Raw genomic sequence first — 18950 nt, 5'->3', positions numbered from 1 at the left:
GGGCTGTATCACAACCGGCTGTGATTGGGAGTCCCATACGGTGACGCACAACTGGCCCAGCGTCGTCCGGGTTTGGCCGGGGTAGGGCCGTCATTGTAAATAAGAATTTGTTCTTAACTGACTTGCCTAGTTGAATAAAGGTAAACAAATAAAACTGCTGTTTAAACATCTCATGCATCATTACTCTGGTTGCTTCTGTAATTCACAGGAAATCTTTGGCTGCACATATCATCACATCTATGCTTGTAGACTTTTTCTTAACCTGACCACTCATATTCATCACACGAGGCATGAACGCCAAGAAGTCAACCCTGTTCACCACCAACGCTTATTTTGTGACCGCACACTGATGGTCACATTTGAGATCACAGTGTGTGCTACTCCCTCACCTCCCCCTTTCATCGGAGGCCACTGCACCAATTTCTATGTCCCCATCTGTGGTTAATCCACTTTCTACCTTCATCCATCTCAGACTTACTCCCATCTGAGCTATCTGCCATGCCTACCTCAGTCTCAGTACAGCTCTGCAGATCCGGCAACCAAACGCAACACTGCGTTCACTTTCGAAACGGAATGTTCCGGTCCCAAGCGCTCCTTCTGTTCCGATGTTGATTATTGGCTCCATTAACTACGAAACCAGCAACGTAAAGGGCTGTCTCGTCCCCTCCCGTAAAACAGTCACCAGTTGTCTACTATTTACAGTATATACGGATAACGTGATTGGCAGACATGATCAGCAGAGATATACCATGGATAGTAAACAAGTTTTGATTGGTTTACAGTTTAGCACTTGACTGTCCAGCTAGCAAACATAAAAGTACGTATTTTAAAACATTTGCAAGAATTGACAACAAACAGAAATGTGTTCAGAAGCAGTGGTGTGTATTCAAGGATGCCAAGGGAAGCCAGGCTTCCACAAATATGTCACCAATATTTTAATTTTTAAAATAAAATCTTTCAGCACCCCTCTGTCTCAGGATCTGATGCTGTCAGGACCAAAAGAGTTGAACATGTTGCTGAGGTAGCATTGGATTTATTGATGCCAGGAAGCTTTTGGTCTCCCTTGATAAAATACTTTGCCAATCAGCGTTGAGCTGCGCTCCACTATGGGTTGTCAATGTGCAGCAAAACGCCCCCAAAGGGAGGCCAGTTTGGATTTGGCAAAACGTCATTTTCATAAAAACTTCTGTTTCTGGTCTGCTTGTGTTGGTGTTCTGCAATAGCTAGCTTAATTATTTTTCCAGGCCAATGACAATGACAGCGATTCTGATCTAACTGGTCACTTAAATAATGTTTACATACTGTTTTACTCATTGAATATGTATATACTGTATTTTTGTCAATGCCACTAAGACATTATTTCTTAATTCCATACTTTTACTTTTAGATTTGTGTGTATTGTAAATTGTTAGATTCTACTGCACTGTTGGAGCTAATTCTACGTTCTACCCATATTCAGTCCAATTTTAACAAATAATATCGTATTGTAACCTGTTGAGTTCATGATTTGCACAGCATAGCATACCTTCCAAGGTAAGGCCGTTAAAGATTTCTCGTCATGCTCCTACCCGGAACTTAAACCTCCAATCCGGCGATCCTATCGGACATATTTGATGAAACACAGGAACGATTAAAGGAGAACCTATTTGTTTACATAGATCCGAAGTTGAAATATTTTCAGTTTCTCTGACATCTTCTGGTTTCGAAATTAGCCAGGGACTTTTTACTATTTAATAACTTACAAACAGTGAAAAGCCTTTCAATTGTCTTGTTTAGTTAGCTCTCTGGAGCAGGTTTTCCGCTTACTACGAGGGTAGCTAGCTAGCTCGATGTTAGCAGCAATCTATCGCTTGCTATGCATTTCACGATGGACGACAGACTATAAAATTTGACCTCCGATGTTATAAACAAATTGAAAGGTTGTTATTTGCAGTTTTACAAAAATGGATATCAGTCTAACAATTTCCCTAATGCGGGGACAGATGGGTACCGTGATAGAGAGAGCGGTTAGTGCCGCTGTTGAGACGGTGTTGGGAGAGATGCTTAGAGTGGTCGGCATTAAATTCGACGAGCTGAAGATGGAGGTAGTAGCTAAAGAGAAAGAGGCGGAGAACATAAGACAGATGCTGGAGATATCCCGATCTCAGATTAAGACCATGCGGAAACACATGAACGCTCTGGATGAGAACGCGCACTCTGCCACTTATCAGACCTACCGGACAGCATTCGGCCATTCTGATCCCCGCAGAATTCACGGTTCCTCCGAGGCCGCACTGTCCTCGGGTTTACCACAGCCGCCGAGAAGGACGGTTCCAAACAACAACCAAATTCCCACTACAAATGGAAACGTACAGGCAAGGAATCGAGTCACCATCACCATACCCTCTGAGAATATGGTCAGGGCCACCCAGCCCTCTGATAATTTGGTCAGGGCCACCCAGCCCTCTGACAATTTAGTCAGGGCCACCCAGCCCTCTGATAATTTGGTCAGAGCCACCCAGCCCTCTGATAATTTGGTCAGGGCCACCCAGCCCTCTGATCATTTGGTCAGGGCCACCCAGCCCTCTGATAATATGGTAACCGTTAGGGCAACATCAACATCCTTTGACAGTCACGATGATCTGACAACTGTGATCTCCCCGACTCTGGAGGACCGGACATTGACACCCACTGTCTCTGCAATGAACAGTTCATCAGAGCATCTGGAACCTTTGAAAGGTAGAATGTCTTTTCTCAGATCTTGTTGGGTTTTGTATGTGGCTATTATTCTGTGTTTGTTTGTGTATGTAAATTGGTGGCCTGACTGAACTAGTATAGCCCTCTATTTTCCCCGTGTTTGTTGACCACCATGTTACCTCTCTATCCCCCCAGAGGAGCCCCCAGCCCTCCTAGACCCCAAGGTGTCTGATGAGAGCCAGAGGAGGGAGGAGGAAGAAGAGTGTCAGGCTGAGTGGACCATAAGTACACAGCCACCAGAGACAAGCACAGACCCGGGGGCCCAGCTGGTCCTCTCCCCTCCCAGGACTGACGGAGCAGACTGCTCTGCCAGGAGTGTACTGCCATCCTCCCAGCCCCTGTCCCAGTTCCAAGTGAAAGAGGAGGAAGCTGAGGTGGAGATCATCTGTATCAAACAGGAACCAGAGGAGGTGGAGACCCTGCTGATAAACCTGGCTGCCGAAGGCTTCAACTCTCAGGGCAACCTTTTAGATAGGCAGACTCAGGGCAACCTCCTCCTGGACAGTCATAGGACCATCCCGGGCTCTCAAAGCCAGAGGGATAGGAGAGCACCCTGTCCACCACAGAGCCAGAGGACCTTAGCAGAGAATACACCCTTCACCTCAGCCGACTCTTGTTCATGTGAGTTAAATCTCCCGAGACATGGTGGCTCCATAATCTACAGCCATGTCCCAAGGCAAAATACTGCTTTGTTGTGGTCACTATGCTTCTGTTCAATAAAATATAATTTATCCAATCTAATGGAATGTTTTTTTGTCCTCTTCATCCTCAGATGGGCTGTCCCAGGCAGTGATGTCCATGTCAGGAGTTGCTCCCAGGCCCATGGTGCGTCCGTGGCCCAAGGACCTGAGTCTGTACGAGGAGTTTAAAATGAGACGAACTGAGCTGAGGAGGAGGAGCCAGACCCGTCAGAGGGAGATGGAGAAGAATCTTCCCCAGCCTCTATTAGCTGACCTGGTGAAGGAGAGACGGGAGAAGACCCGGCTCAGAGTGGCCCGCTGGAGAGCCAAGAGGAAGCTGCAGGCCTGTCTACTGACTCAGATGACCCAACAGACACAACACCAACAGACTGGACCTGGACTGGGCCAGGGGAATAGTCTGAACAGTGGGCTGGGGAATCATAGCCAGATTAGCCACCACACACAACACAAAACCACAGGCCCCACTCAGACTCCTCAGAGGAACAATGCTGCCGTCTCTCAATCGCAGTACAATAACAGTTTTTTGTACAACAGAAGTCACTGTGAGACTGGGGCTGGTAACGTTAACTACCCTCCTCTCCAGTTCAACTCCTCCTCTCTAATGCTGGGGCAACATGGAGGACACAATATGGTGGAGCACATTATGCAGCCTACAATGACATCATCCTCACAGCAGGGCCTCTCCCTGACAGACTCTGAGCTCTACCAGTAACAAGGGATCATGGGTATTCAAATCTTACCCAACAAGTTCTGGATTACTGCTGTTTTTTTTCTTCTTCTACCTGATAATGAATTACACCCACCTGGTATCCCAGGTCTAAATCAGTCCCTGATTAGAGGGGAATCACCCACCTGGTGTCCCAGGTCTAAATCAGTCCCTGATTAGAGGGGAATCACCCACCTGGTGTCCCAGGGCTAAACCAGTCCCTGATTAGAGAGGAATCTCCCACCTGGTGTCCCAGGTCTTAATCAGTCCCTGATTAAAGAGGAATCACCCACCTGGTGTCCCAGGTCTAAATCAGTCCCTGATTAGAGAGGAATCTCCCACCTGGTGTCCCAGGTCTAAATCAGTCCCTGATTAAAGAGGAATCTCCCACCTGGTGTCCCAGGTCTAAATCAGTCCCTGATTAAAGAGGAATCTCCCACCTGGTGTCCCAGGTCTAAATCAGTCCCTGATTAGAGAGGAATCTCCCACCTGGTGTCCCAGGTCTAAATCAGTCCCTGATTAGAGGGGAATCACCCACCTGGTGTCCCAGGTCTAAACCAGTCCCTGATTAGAGGGGAATCACCCACCTGGTGTCCCAGGTCTAAACCAGTCCCTGATTAGAGGGGAATCTCCCACCTGGTGTCCCAGGTCTAAATCAGTCCCTGATTGGAGGGGAATCACCCACCTGGTGTCCCAGGTCTAAATCAGTCCCTGATTAGAGGGGAATCACCCACCTGGTGTCCCAGGTCTAAATAAGTCCCTGATTAGAGGGGAATCACCCACCTGGTGTCCCAGGTCTAAATCAGTCCCTGATTAGAGGGGAAGAGTGGAATTGGCTTTGTGGTCCACATTTTAATTAGAGGGCAGGAGACCAACATTACAGTACCAGTTCTACTCAACCAGTACCAGTTCTACTCAACCAGTACCAGTTCTACTCAACCAGTACCAGTTCTACTCTACCAGTTCTACTCTACCAGTACCAGTTCTACTCTACCAGTACCAGTTCTACTCTACCAGTTCTACTCTACCAGTACTAGTTCTGCTCTACCAGTTCTACTCTACCAGTACCAGTCTACTCTACCAGTTCTACTCTACCAGTACCAGTCTACTCTACCAGTTCTACTCTACCAGTACCAGTTCTACTCTACCAGTTCTACTCTACCAGTACTAGTTCTGCTCTACCAGTTCTACTCTACCAGTACCAGTCTACTCTACCAGTTCTACTCTACCAGTACCAGTCTACTCTACCAGTTCTACTCTACCAGTACCAGTCTACTCTACCAGTTCTACTCTACCAGTACCAGTTCTACTCTACCAGTTCTACTCTACCAGTACCAGTTCTACTCTACCAGTTCTACTCTACCAGTACCAGTCTACTCTACCAGTCTACTCTACCATTTCCAGTCTACTCTACCAGTCTACTCTACCAGTTATACTCTACTAGTTATACTCTACCAGTACCAGTTCTACTCTACCAGTACCAGTCTACTCTACCAGTTCTACTCTACCAGTACCAGTTCTACTTCTACCAGTACCAGTTCTACTCTACCATTTCTACTCTACCAGTACCAGTTCTACTCTACCAGTACCAGTTCTACTCTACTCTACCAGTACCAGTTATACTCTACTAGTTATACTCTACCAGTACCAGTTCTACTCTACCAGTTCTACTCTACCAGTTCTACTCTACCAGTTCTACTCTACCACCTGTACCAGTTCTACTCTACCAGTACCAGTTCTACCAGTTCTGCTCTACCAGTACCAGTTCTACTCTACCAGTTCTACTCTACCAGTACCAGTTCTACTCTACCAGTACCAGTTCTACTCTACCAGTTCTACTCTACCACCTGTACCAGCTCTACTCTACCAGTACCAGTTCTACCAGTTCTGCTCTACCAGTACCAGTTCTACTCTACCAGTTCTACTCTACCAGTACCAGTTCTACTCTACCAGTACCAGTTCTACTCTACCAGTAACAATAGAGCAGATTATGTGTTTTGTGGAGTCACTCCGTTGTATGGCACCCTATTCCCTATGTAGTGCACTACTACGTTTGACAAAAGTCTTTATGGCTCTGGTCAAAAGTAGTGCACAATATAGGGTATAGGGTGTCATTTTCAGACACAGCCTATGCCTTCTGATGCAGGGCCAATAACATGAGATATTTCAAAGGGAATTGTGTGAATGCAAAATTATCTAAATTGCCTGTGACAAATTGATCAAAAGGCTTTTATTTTAGGATAACAGCCTAATAATGATAATTGAATTGCTTTTTGTTTTAATTACCTGAGAATGTTTTAATGTACAACAACAGTATTTTTATTAAAATACATTATTTATGTTAACTTGAATAATGACCATCCCTACATGTCTTGAAATATGGAGGATAAATCACTGTACTTGGATAACTGATAGAATCGTCTTGCATCTAGGTCAAACGAATGATTTTATTTGGCACACTTCATTGTCAATATTATTTAATCAACTGTTATTTATACATTGTATTGCTCTGCAACTGGATTTTATATCATGATATATAAGCTCTATTCAGATATAGGCCTATTCAATGACATAATAGGAAACCATCCAATACATTATGAATCACTTTTTAGAGATAGGCCTAGTCTTTGATCAGACTGAATTTCTCTTGCTTCATTCCTCTTGTCCCTAGTTGATAGTTTCATTAGCAGTGTTCAAGGTGAACAGCTGTTTCCATGAACCTGTCCTGTCAGTTATGTTTTGGCAGCATTTAGAAAGTTTGCATAGAAAATAGATGGGACAATTTCCTGTTACTGTGCGTTTCCATGGTTCATGGAAACAGCTGGATGGAATGACGTCACACCTATAAAATAATATTAAAAAACACTTAGAGAAAACCGAGTGTGGAATGAAAAGGAAGTGGTTGAAGTGGTTTCCATGATCCATTTGGGCTAATTGTGCGTTAATAAATTGGCGATAGCCTGTATGCCATCCCACCGATCTGTTTCATGTCTCAGGGAGCTGGATGACAGAAGGATTCTTTCTCTGGTGAAGAACAACCCCTTCACAACAGTTGGCCAGATCAAGAACACCCTCTAGGAGGTAGGATTATCTGTGTCAAAGTCTAGGAGGTAGGTGTATCTGTCGAGGAGGTAGGTGTATCTGTGTCAAGGAGGTAGGTGTATCTGTGTCGAGGAGGTAGGTGTATCTGTCAAGGAGGTAGGTGTATCTGTGTCAAGGAGGTAGGCGCTCCTGTGTCAAGGAGGTAGGTGTATCTGTGTCGAGGAGGTAGATGTATCTGTGTCAAAGAGGTAGGTGTATCCGTGTCGAGGAGGTACAGTGCCTTGCGAAAGTATTCGGCCCCCTTGAACTTTGCGACCTTTTGCCACATTTCAGGCTTCAAACATAAAGATATAAAACTGTATTTTTTTGTGAAGAATCAACAACAAGTGGGACACAGTCATGAAGTGGAACGACATTTATTGGATATTTCAAACTTTTTTAACAAATCAAAAACTGAAAAATTGGGCGTGCAAAATTATTCAGCCCCTTTACTTTCAGTGCAGCAAACTCTCCAGAAGTTCAGTGAGGATCTCTGAATGATCCAATGTTGACCTAAATGACTAATGATGATAAATACAATCCACCTGTGTGTAATCAAGTCTCCGTATAAATGCACCTGCACTGTGATAGTCTCAGAAGTCCGTTAAAAGCGCAGAGAGCATCATGAAGAACAAGGAACACACCAGGCAGGTCCGAGATACTGTTGTGAAGAAGTTTAAAGCCGGATTTGGATACAAAAAGATTTCCCAAGCTTTAAACATCCCAAGGAGCACTGTGCAAGCGATAATATTGAAATGGAAGGAGTATCAGACCACTGCAAATCTACCAAGACCTGGCCGTCCCTCTAAACTTTCAGCTCATACAAGGAGAAGACTGATCAGAGATGCAGCCAAGAGGCCCATGATCACTCTGGATGAACTGCAGAGATCTACAGCTGAGGTGGGAGACTCTGTCCATAGGACAACAATCAGTCGTATATTGCACAAATCTGGCCATTATGGAAGAGTGGCAAGAAGAAAGCCATTTCTTAAAGATATCCATAAAAAGTGTAGTTTAAAGTTTGCCACAAGCCACCTGGGATACACACCAAACATGTGGAAGAAGGTGCTCTGGTCAGATGAAACCAAAATTGAACTTTTTGGCAACAATGCAAAACGTTATGTTTGGCGTAAAAGCAACACAGCTGAACACACCATCCCCACTGTCAAACATGGTGGTGGCAGCATCATGGTTTGGGCCTGCTTTTCTTCAGCAGGGACAGGGAAGATGGTTAAAATTGATGGGAAGATGGATGGAGCCAAATACAGGACCATTCTGGAAGAAAACCTGATGGAGTCTGCAAAAGACCTGAGACTGGGATGGAGATTTGTCTTCCAACAAGACAATGATCCAAAACATAAAGCAAAATCTACAATGGAATGGTTCAAAAATAAACATATCCAGGTGTTAGAATGGCCAAGTCAAAGTCCAGACCTGAATCCAATCGAGAATCTGTGGAAAGAACTGAAAACTGCTGTTCACAAATGCTCTCCATCCAACCTCACTGAGCTCGAGTTGTTTTGCAAGGAGGAATGGGAAAACATTTCAGTCTCTCGATGTGCAAAACTGATAGAGACATACCCCAAGCGACTTACAGCTGTAATCGCAGCAAAAGGTGGCGCTACAAAGTATTAACTTAAGGGGGCTGAATAATTTTGCACGCCCAATTTTTCAGTTTTTGATTTGTTAAAAAAGTTTGAAATATCCAATAAATGTCGTTCCACTTCATGATTGTGTCCCACTTGTTGTTGATTCTTCACAAAAAAATACAGTTTTATATCTTTATGTTTGAAGCCTGAAATGTGGCAAAAGGTCGCAAAGTTCAAGGGGGCCGAATACTTTCGCAAGGCACTGTAGGTGTATCTGTGTCGAGGAGGTAGGTGTATCTGTGTCGAGGAGGTAGGTGTATCTGTGTCGAGGAGGTAGGTGTATCTGTGTCGAGGAGGTAGGTGTATCTGTGTCAAAGTCAACAGTCAAGAGAAGACTTCACCAGAATAAATACAGAGCGTTTTTACCGCAAGATGTGAACCATTGGTCAGCTTGTGTAGTGCTGAGAACAGTCCGACCCGGTTGATGTAAACCATTGGTTAGCCTCAATAACAGGAAGAGCAGATTAGAGTGTTTCAAACAACATCTAAAAAAGCCTGCATCCTATGGACAGATGAGACAAAGATCAACTTGTACCAGAATGATGGGAAGAGAAGAGTATGGAGAAGGGAAGGAACTGCTCACCATCAGAGCATACATTTGTGAAGCATGGAGGAGGTGGTGTTACGGTGTGGGAATGTATGGCTGCTAATGGAACTGCTTCCCTTGTATTTAGTGATGATGTGACTGCTGACAAGCAGCAGGATGAATTCTGAAGTGTTTACGGCTAATGTGTCGAGGAGGTAGGTTTATCTGTCGAGGAGGTAGGTGTATCTGTGTCGAGGAGGTAGGTGTATCTGTCGAGGAGGTAGGTGTATCTGTGTCAAGGAGGTAGGTGTATGTCGAGGAGGTAGGTGTATCTGTGTCGAGGAGGTAGGTGTATCTGTGTCGAGGAGGTATGTGTATCTGTGTCGAGGAGGTAGGTGTATCTGCTCAGATTCAGCCAAATGCTTCAAATTTCATGGGACGGCGCATCACAGTGACAATGACCCAAAGCATACTGCGAAAGCAACCCAATACTTTTTTAAGGCAAAGAAGTGGAATGTTCTGCAATGGCCAAGTCAATCACCTGACCGGAATCCAACTGAGCAGGCATTTCACTTGCTGAAGGCAAAACACCCCAAGCACAAGCAGGAAGTGAAGACAGCTGCAGTAAAGGCAGAGCGTCACCAGGGAAGAAACCCAGCATCTGGTGATGTCTATGGGTTCCCCTCAACCCCTCAACCCCTCCCATCTACCTCTGACCACCATCCAGTCCCATCCTTCAGCTACCCTCAACCCCTCCCATCTATCTCTGACCACCATCCAGTCCCATCCTTCAGCTCCCCTCAACCCCTCCCATCTATCTCTGAACACCATCCAGTCCCATCCTTCAGCTCCCCTCAACCCCTCCCATCTATCTCTGACCACCATCCAGTCCCATCCTTCAGCTCCCCTCAACCCCTCCCATCTATCTCTGAACACCATCCAGTCCTTCAGATCCCCTCAACCCCTCCCATCTATCTCTGACCACCATCCAGTCCCATCCTTCAGCTCCCCTCAACCCCTCCCATCTATCTCTCAACACCGTCCAGTCACATCCTCCAGCTCCCCTGAACCCCTCCCATCTATCTCTGAACACCATCCATTCCCAGCTCCCCTGAACCCCTCCCATCTATCTCTGAACACCATCCAGTCCCAGCTCCCCTCAACCCCTCCCATCTATCTCTGAACACCATCCAGTCCCAGCTCCCCTCAAACCCTCCCATCTATCTCTGAACACCATCCAGTCCCATCCTTCAGCTCCCCTCAACCCCTCCCATCTATCTCTGAACACCATCCAGTCCCATCCTTCAGCTCCCCTCAACCCCTCCCATCTCTCTCTGACCACCATCCAGTCCCAGCTCCCCTCAACCCCTCCCATCTATCTCTGACCACCATCCAGTCCCATCCTTCAGCTCCCCTTAACCCCTCCCATCTATCTCTGACCACCATCCAGTCCCAGCTCCCCCCAACCCCTCCCTTCTATCTCTGAACACCATCCAGTCCCATCCTTCAGCTCCCCTCAACCCCTCCCATCTATCTCTGAACACCATCCAGTCCCATCCTTCAGCTCCCCTCAACCCCTCCCATCTATCTCTGACCACCATCCAGTCACACCCTTCAGCTCCCCTCAACCCCTCCCATCTATCTTTGACCACCCACCATCCAGTCCCATCCTTCAGCTACCCTCAACCCCTCCCATCTATCGTTGACCACCATCCTGTCCCATCCTTCAGCTCCCCTCAACCCCTCCCATCTATCTCTGAACACCATCCAGTCCCATCCTTCAGCTACCCTCAACCCCTCCCATCTATCTCTGAACACCATCCAGTCCCATCCTTCAGCTCCCCTAAACCCCTCCCATCTATCTCTGATCACCATCCAGTCCCATCCTTCAGCTCCCCTCAACCCCTCCCATGTCACACCCTGGTCAAAGTATTTTGTGTTTATCTTTATTTATTTGGTCAGGCCAGGGTGTGGCATGGGTTTTTGTATGTGGTGTGTATGTATGGGGATTGTAGCTAGTGGGGTGTTCTAGCTAAGTCTATGGCTGTCTGAAGTGGTTCTCAATCAGAGGCAGGTGTTTATCGTTGTCTCTGATTGGGAACCATATTTAGGCAGCCATATTCTTTGAGTTTGTCGTGGGTGATTGTCCTTAGTGTCATTGTTCTGTGTTAGGTTACACAAGTATAGGCTGTTTCGGTTTTCGTTAAGTTTATTGTTTTGGTAGTGTTTGTGTTTAGTGTGTTACTTCATTAAACATGGATTGCAATAGACACGCTGCATTTTGGTCCGACTCTCCTTCTCATCAAGAAAACCGTTACATCCCATCTATCTCTGAACACCATCCAGTCCCAGCTCCCCTCAACCCCTCCCATCTATCTCTGAACACCATCCAGTCCCAACTCCCCTCAACCCCTCGCATCTATCTCTGAACACCATCCAGTCCCATCCTTCAGCTACCCTCAACCCCTCCCATCTATCTCTGACCACCATCCAGTCCCATCCTTCAGCTCCCCTTCAACCCCTCCCATCTATCTCTGACCACCACCCAGTCCCATCCTTCAGCTCCCCTCAACCCCTCCCATCTATCTCTGACCACCATCCAGTCCCATCCTTCAGCTCCCCTCAACCCCTCCCATCTATCTATGACCACCATCCAGTCCCATCCTCCAGCTCCCCGGAACCCCTCCCATCTATCTCTGAACACCATCCAGTCCTTCAGATCCCCTCAACCCCTCCCATCTCTCTCTGACCACCATCCAGTCCCATCCTTCAGCTCCCCTCAACCCCTCCCATCTATCTCTCAACACAGTCCAGTCACATCCTCCAGCTCCCCTGAACCCCTCCCATCTATCTCTGAACACCATCCAGTCCCAGCTCCCCTCAACCCCTCCCATCTATCTCTGAACACCATCCAGTCCCAGCTCCCCTCAACCCCTCCCATCTATCTCTGAACACCATCCAGTCCCATCCTTCAGCTCCCCTCAACCCCTCCCATCTATCTCTGAACACCATCCAGTCCCATCCTTCAGCTCCCCTCAACCCCTCCCATCTCTCTCTGACCACCATCCAGTCCCAGCCCCCCTCAACCCCTCCCATCTATCTCTGAACACCATCCAGTCCCAGCTCCCCTCAACCCCTCCCATCTATCTCTGAACACCATCCAGTCCCATCCTTCAGCTCCCCTCAACCCCTCCCATCTATCTCTGAACACCATCCAGTCCCATCCTTCAGCTCCCCTCAACCCCTCCCATCTCTCTCTGACCACCATCCAGTCCCAGCTCCCCTCAACCCCTCCCGTCTATCTCTGACCACCATCCAGTCCCAGCTCCCCTCAACCCCTCCCATCTATCTCTGACCACCATCCAGTCCCATCCTTCAGCTCCCCTCAACCCCTCCCATCTATCTCTGACCACCATCCAGTCCCAGCTCCCCCCAACCCCTCCCTTCTATCTCTGAACACCATCCAGTCCCATCCTTCAGCTCCCCTCAACCCCTCCCATCTATCTCTGAACACCATCCAGTCCCATCCTTCAGCTCCCCTCAACCCCTCCCATCTATCTCTGACCACCATCCAGTCACACCCTTCAGCTCCCCTCAACCCCTCCCATCTATCTTTGACCACCCACCATCCAGTCCCATCCTTCAGCTACCCTCAACCCCTCCCATCTATCGTTGACCACCATCCTGTCCCATCCTTCAGCTCCCCTCAACCCCTCCCATCTATCTCTGAACACCATCCAGTCCCATCCTTCAGCTACCCTCAACCCCTCCCATCTATCTCTGAACACCATCCAGTCCCATCCTTCAGCTCCCCTAAACCCCTCCCATCTATCTCTGAACACCATCCAGTCCCAGCTCCCCTCAACCCCTCCCATCTATCTCTGAACACCATCCAGTCCCAACTCCCCTCAACCCCTCCCATCTATCTCTGAACACCATCCAGTCCCAGCTCCCCTCAACCCCTCCCATCTATCTCTGAACACCATCCAGTCCCAACTCCCCTCAACCCCTCGCATCTATCTCTGAACACCATCCAGTCCCATCCTTCAGCTACCCTCAACCCCTCCCATCTATCTCTGACCACCATCCAGTCCCATCCTTCAGCTCCCCTCAACCCGTCCCATCTATCTCTGACCACCACCCAGTCCCATCCTTCAGCTCCCCTCAACCCCTCCCATCTATCTCTGACCACCATCCAGTCCCATCCTTCAGCTCCCCTCAACCCCTCCCATCTATCTCTGACCACCATCCAGTCCCAGCTCCCCTCAACCCCTCCCATCTATCTCTGACCACCATCCAGTCCCATCCTTCAGCTCCCCTCAACCCCTCCCATCTATCTCTGACCACCACCCAGTCCCAGCTCCCCCCAACCCCTCCCTTCTATCTCTGAACACCATCCAGTCCCATCCTTCAGCTCCCCTCAACCCCTCCCATCTATCTCTGAACACCATCCATTCCCATCCTTCAGCTCCCCTCAACCCTTCCCATCTATCTCTGAACACCATCCAGTCCTTCAGATCCCCTCAACCCCTCCCATCTATCTCTGAACACCATCCAGTCCCATCCTTCAGCTCCCCTCAACCCCTCCCATCTATCTCTGAACACCATCCAGTCTCATCCTTCAGCTACCCTCAACCCCTCCGATCTATCTCTGACCACCATCCAGTCCCATCATTCAGCTCCCCTCAACCCCTCCCATCTATCTCTGAACCCCATCCAGTCCTTCAGCTCCCCTCAACCCCTCCCATCTATCTCTGACCACCATCCAGTCCTTCAGCTCCCCTCAACCCCTCCCATCTATCTCTGAACACCATCCAGTCCCATCCTTCAGCTCCCCTCAACCCCTCCCATCTATCTCTGAACACCATCCAGTCCCATCTCCTCTCAACCCCTCCCATCTATCTCTGAACACCATCCAGTCCCATCCCCCCTCAACCCCTCCCATCTATCTCTGACCACCATCCAGTTTTGATTTCTAGCTGACATATATTTTTTAACTGCTGTGATGTTTGCCAAAATATCTCAACCTTTCTATTCTCAGAGTTCCTACAGATTGTAAATGAAAGATAACATTTTTGAGTATGATTATATCATTGATCAATTGACTATGACTTTTTAAATGCAGAGTTAGCTCCAAGTAAATGTTGCCATTCCTGAACCTGCGACCAAAACCAAGCTACATATGGACAGAACCAAAACAAGTGTTCTAATGGTTCTGTCTCTTCGCAGCAAAATCTGCAGAGCAGGGAAGGTTGTATCCCCCTATTATATGACATTCTATTGGTTGCAAGAATCTTGTACAATAATTTAAATTGGAAAAAATCATACGTTTTGAGTCCGGCGTTGTTTTGCGTATCAATTCATAAACCATGTGCCATGGAATCGGTACGTCGAAAATCCCCTCCCAACTATTTTGCAATCTGTATGACACAGCCGTCAACCTGTATGACACAGCTGTCAACCTGTATGGAACAGCTGTCAACCTGTATGGACCAGCTGTCAACCTATATGGAACAGCTGTCAACCTGTATGGAACAGCTGTCAACCAGTATGGAACAGCTGTCAACCAGTATGGAACAGCTGTCAACCTGTATGGTATGGAACAGCTGTCAACCTGTATGACACAGCTGTCAACCTGTATGGAACAGCTGTCAACCTGTATGGAACAGCTGTCAACCTGTATGGAACAGCTGTCAACCTGTATGGAACAGCTGTCAACCTATATGACACAGCTGTCAACCTGTATGGAACAGCTGTCAACCTGTATGGAACAGCTGTCAACCTGTATGGAACAGCTGTCAACCTGTATGGAACAGCCGTCAACCTGTATGGAACAGCCGTCAACCTGTATGGAACAGCCGTCAACCTGTATGGAACAGCCGTCAACCTGTATGGAACAGCCGTCAACCTGTATGGAACAGCCGTCAACCTGTATGGATCAGCCGTCAACCTGTATGACACAGCTGTCAACGTGTATGGAACAGCTGTCAACGTGTTGGTCCTTAAATGAAACTGGTGTACTTTTTTATTTCTCACAATTTTCTTTAACCACTGTTGGGTTACTGCAGGGGGTTACTGCAGGGGGTTACTGCAGGGGGTTACTGCAGGGGGTTACTGCAGGGGGTTCTGCAGGGGGTTACTGCAGGGGGTTACTGCAGGGGTTACTGCAGGGGGTTACTGCAGGGGGTTACTGCAGGGGGTTCTGCAGGGGGTTACTGCAGGGGGTTACTGCAGGGGGTTACTGCAGGGGTTACTGCAGGGGGTTCTGCAGGGGGTTACTGCAGGGGGTTACTGCAGGGGGTTACTGCAGGGTGTTACTGCAGGGGTTACTGCAGGGGGTTACTGCAGGGGGTTACTGCAGGGGTTACTGCAGGGGGTTACTGCAGGGGTTACTGCAGGGGGTTACTGCAGGGGTTACTGCAGGGGTTACTGCAGGGTGTTACTGCAGGGGGTTACTGCAGGGTGTTACTGCAGGGGTTACTGCAGGGGGTTACTGCAGGGGGTTACTGCAGGGGGTTCTGCAGGGGGTTACTGCAGGGGGTTACTGCAGGGGGTTACTGCAGGGGTTACTGCAGGGTGTTACTGCAGGGGGTTACTGCAGGGTGTTACTGCAGGGGTTACTGCAGGGGGTTACTGCAGGGGTTACTGCAGGGGGTTACTGCAGGGCTGACATACAGTGCCTTGCGAAAGTATTCGGCCCCCTTGAACTTTGCGACCTTTTGCCACATTTCAGGCTTCAAACATAAAGATATAAAACTGTATTTTTTTATGAAGAATCAACAACAAGTGGGACACAATCATGAAGTGGAACGACATTTATTGGATATTTCAAACTTTTTTAACAAATCAAAAACTGAAAAATTGGGCGTGCAAAATTATTCAGACAACGATACAATGTAACAATGATACAATATGTAACAACTTCTAGGAGAAAACACTGGAGACAACGATACAATGTAACAATGATACAATATGTAACAACTTCCAGGAGAAAACACTGGAGACAACGATACAATGTAACAATGATACAACATGTAACAACTTCTAGGAGAAAACACTGGAGACAACGATACAATGTAACAATGATACAACATGTAACAACTTCTAGGAGAAAACTCTGGAGACAACGATACAATGTAACAATGATACAATATGTAACAACTTCTAGGAGAAAACACTGGAGACAACGATACAATGTAACAATGATACAACATGTAACAACTTCTAGGAGAAAACACTGGAGACAACGATACAATGTAACAATGATACAATATGTAACAACTTCTAGGAGAAAACACTGGAGACAACGATACAATGTAACAATGATATAACATGTAACAACTTCCAGGAGAAAACACTGGACACAACGATACAATGTAACAATGATACAACATGTAACAACTTCTAGGAGAAAACACTGGAGACAACAATACAATGTAACAATGATACAATATGTAACAACTTCTAGGAGAAAACACTGGAGACAACGATACAATGTAACAATGATATAACATGGAACAACTTCCAGGAGAAAACACTGGAGACAACGATACAATGTAACAATGACACAATGATACAAATGTAACAACTTTCCTTGTAACTGCTTTAGAATGAAGTATTAAAGCTGAATTGACCTCTATTTAAACTGGACAATGGCAGGGCAGACCCTCTCACATGACCACATGCCCCGGTCATGTGAGAAATACCACCCAATCCATACCATAGAGAATGATAGAGGCCTCTAGTGGCCAAAAGGCTGCATTAGCATGGGCAGCGCCATTGAGAGCTTCCACCATTATAATATAGTCAACTGGGTGGGACATCCAACCTCATTGGCTGATCCCTCGTGGTGACCCTGTTTGAGTCGTGTCCAACCAGGTCATCAGGAGAGATCAGCCAATCGTGAAGAAGAAAAAAAAGTAACTACTTTAAAATGGTGATAGCATCAATGGCGCTGCCCGTGCTGTCACAGACACTATAATGTCACAGATACAAAGATGAGTCCTCTATCTATCTCTATGATCCATCCTGACTGCTAAGTAGACATGTGTTATTATGTTCTCTCTAAAAACCAATGGTTCATATATATACCACTGGAACGGTCAGTCCCTTGACAGACGTGTATGATGTCACTGTTTCATCTGTTCTCCCTGCGCGCTGTGTGGAAGTTTAGAACGCAGAACATGCTGACGGTGCAGTTTGCCCCCCAATAAAACAAAAAAAGGCACAGCAACCTGGTAACATCGGTATGTGGCCTGCAGGCGACCCACTGTTGAACATTAGTCAGAGCTGGAGGCATGAGGAACAAGTCCTCTAGTTCAGTTTATCAAATGGCAAATCAAGATGCAAAAGGAGCTGGAATTACTCTGACTATTGAGGTAAACATCTATTTATTTATATTGTTAGGCATACAAGTATAATGCATGGAAATATGACACGATGGATGATAATGTTGTATTTTGTAATTGGTTATCCTGTTCATTTTTTTTTATTTTTTTTATGCATTACACATCAGTGTTCTTACGACGAGCTTCAACAGTTGTAGTACACTGAAAGTCATTTGTTACTTTGTTTCCTAAAAAAAAGTGTCACTCTTCCCTCTACAGCCTGACAATAGAAGACAACAGAAAGACAGTGAGCCTCCATCTATGTCCATCCCATCCACATCCAAGTCGTCCCAGACCGTGTCAACATGGCATGGTTTTGGGCAGAAGGTGCGTCTCCTGGCCCCTTACCTGTGGCCCCGGGGCAGCCTGCCTCTTCAGGTAATGGTCCTGCTCTGTCTGGCCCTACTGGCCATGGAAAGGGTCATCAACGTCTTCGTCCCCATCTACTCCAAAAACATAGGTGAGACTGTCCCCTACTCCAAAAACATAAGTGAGACTGTCCCCTACTCCAAAAACATAGGTGAGACTGTCCCCTACTCCAAAAACATAGGTGAGACTGTCTGTCCCCTACTCCAAAATCATAGGTGAGACTGTCTGTCCCCTACTCCAAAAACATAGGTGAGACTGTCTGTCCCCTACTCCAAAAACATAAGTGAGACTGTCCCCTACTCCAAAAACATAGGTGAGACTGTCTGTCCCCTACTCCAAAAACATAGGTGAGACTGTCCCCTACTCCAAAAACATAGGTGAGACTGTCCCCTACTCCAAAAACATAGGTGAGACTGTATGTCCCCTACTCCAAAAATACAATTTCAGAATGTAGGGTGGACGTCCCACCCGTCCCCAGTGAAAGTTGCGCCCCTGTATATAGTGTGGGAGGTCACTCACCTTGCCAGTCATGATTAGGGGGCATTATGGGGCTTTTAGAGGACTTAACATGCTGCTACAAGGGAAGTTTTGTCCCTGGCCCCCTCCGACCCCGTGCCAAGGCTAAAAAATCAGCACCCCTCGTCTCCCTTTACCCTCCCTCTCCTCCCCTCCATCCTGTCCCCTCCAACAAGACATAAAGGGGTACTTTCCCTCTGTGGGCTGCAGGTTTCATTGTTCCTTTCCTTTCTCCATTCATATGGTGCTGATTCTCAGTCCTAATGGGTATGAATGACA

At 47.2% G+C, this 18950-nt stretch overlaps 2 protein-coding genes across 2 annotated transcripts in view; both read left to right on the top strand.

The window, feature by feature from the left end:
- Positions 1 to 1599: 1599 nt before the first annotated feature.
- Positions 1600 to 4312, top strand: LOC110520669. Its single transcript, XM_021598087.2, has 3 exons — positions 1600 to 2718; positions 2872 to 3357; positions 3509 to 4312. Exons 1-3 carry the CDS (start codon positions 1944 to 1946, stop codon positions 4147 to 4149), a joined length of 1902 nt encoding a protein of 633 aa, XP_021453762.2. The 5' UTR covers positions 1600 to 1943; the 3' UTR covers positions 4150 to 4312.
- A 13689-nt stretch (positions 4313 to 18001) lies between these two features.
- abcb6b (ATP-binding cassette, sub-family B (MDR/TAP), member 6b) overlaps positions 18002 to 18950 on the top strand; it is a 65958-nt gene continuing 65009 nt past the window's right edge. Inside the window, exon 1 of the mRNA XM_036965263.1 lies at positions 18002 to 18246. Within this exon, the coding sequence (XP_036821158.1) occupies positions 18048 to 18246 (199 nt within the window). The 5' untranslated portion in view covers positions 18002 to 18047. The remainder of the gene's footprint in view (positions 18247 to 18950) is intronic.

Source organism: Oncorhynchus mykiss, chromosome 3 (genome assembly GCF_013265735.2).
Source record: "Oncorhynchus mykiss isolate Arlee chromosome 3, USDA_OmykA_1.1, whole genome shotgun sequence".
NCBI classification, from domain to species: domain Eukaryota; kingdom Metazoa; phylum Chordata; class Actinopteri; order Salmoniformes; family Salmonidae; genus Oncorhynchus; species Oncorhynchus mykiss.
Note: the sequence above shows the minus strand (reverse complement) of the source record. Positions and strands in the feature narration are given on the sequence as shown.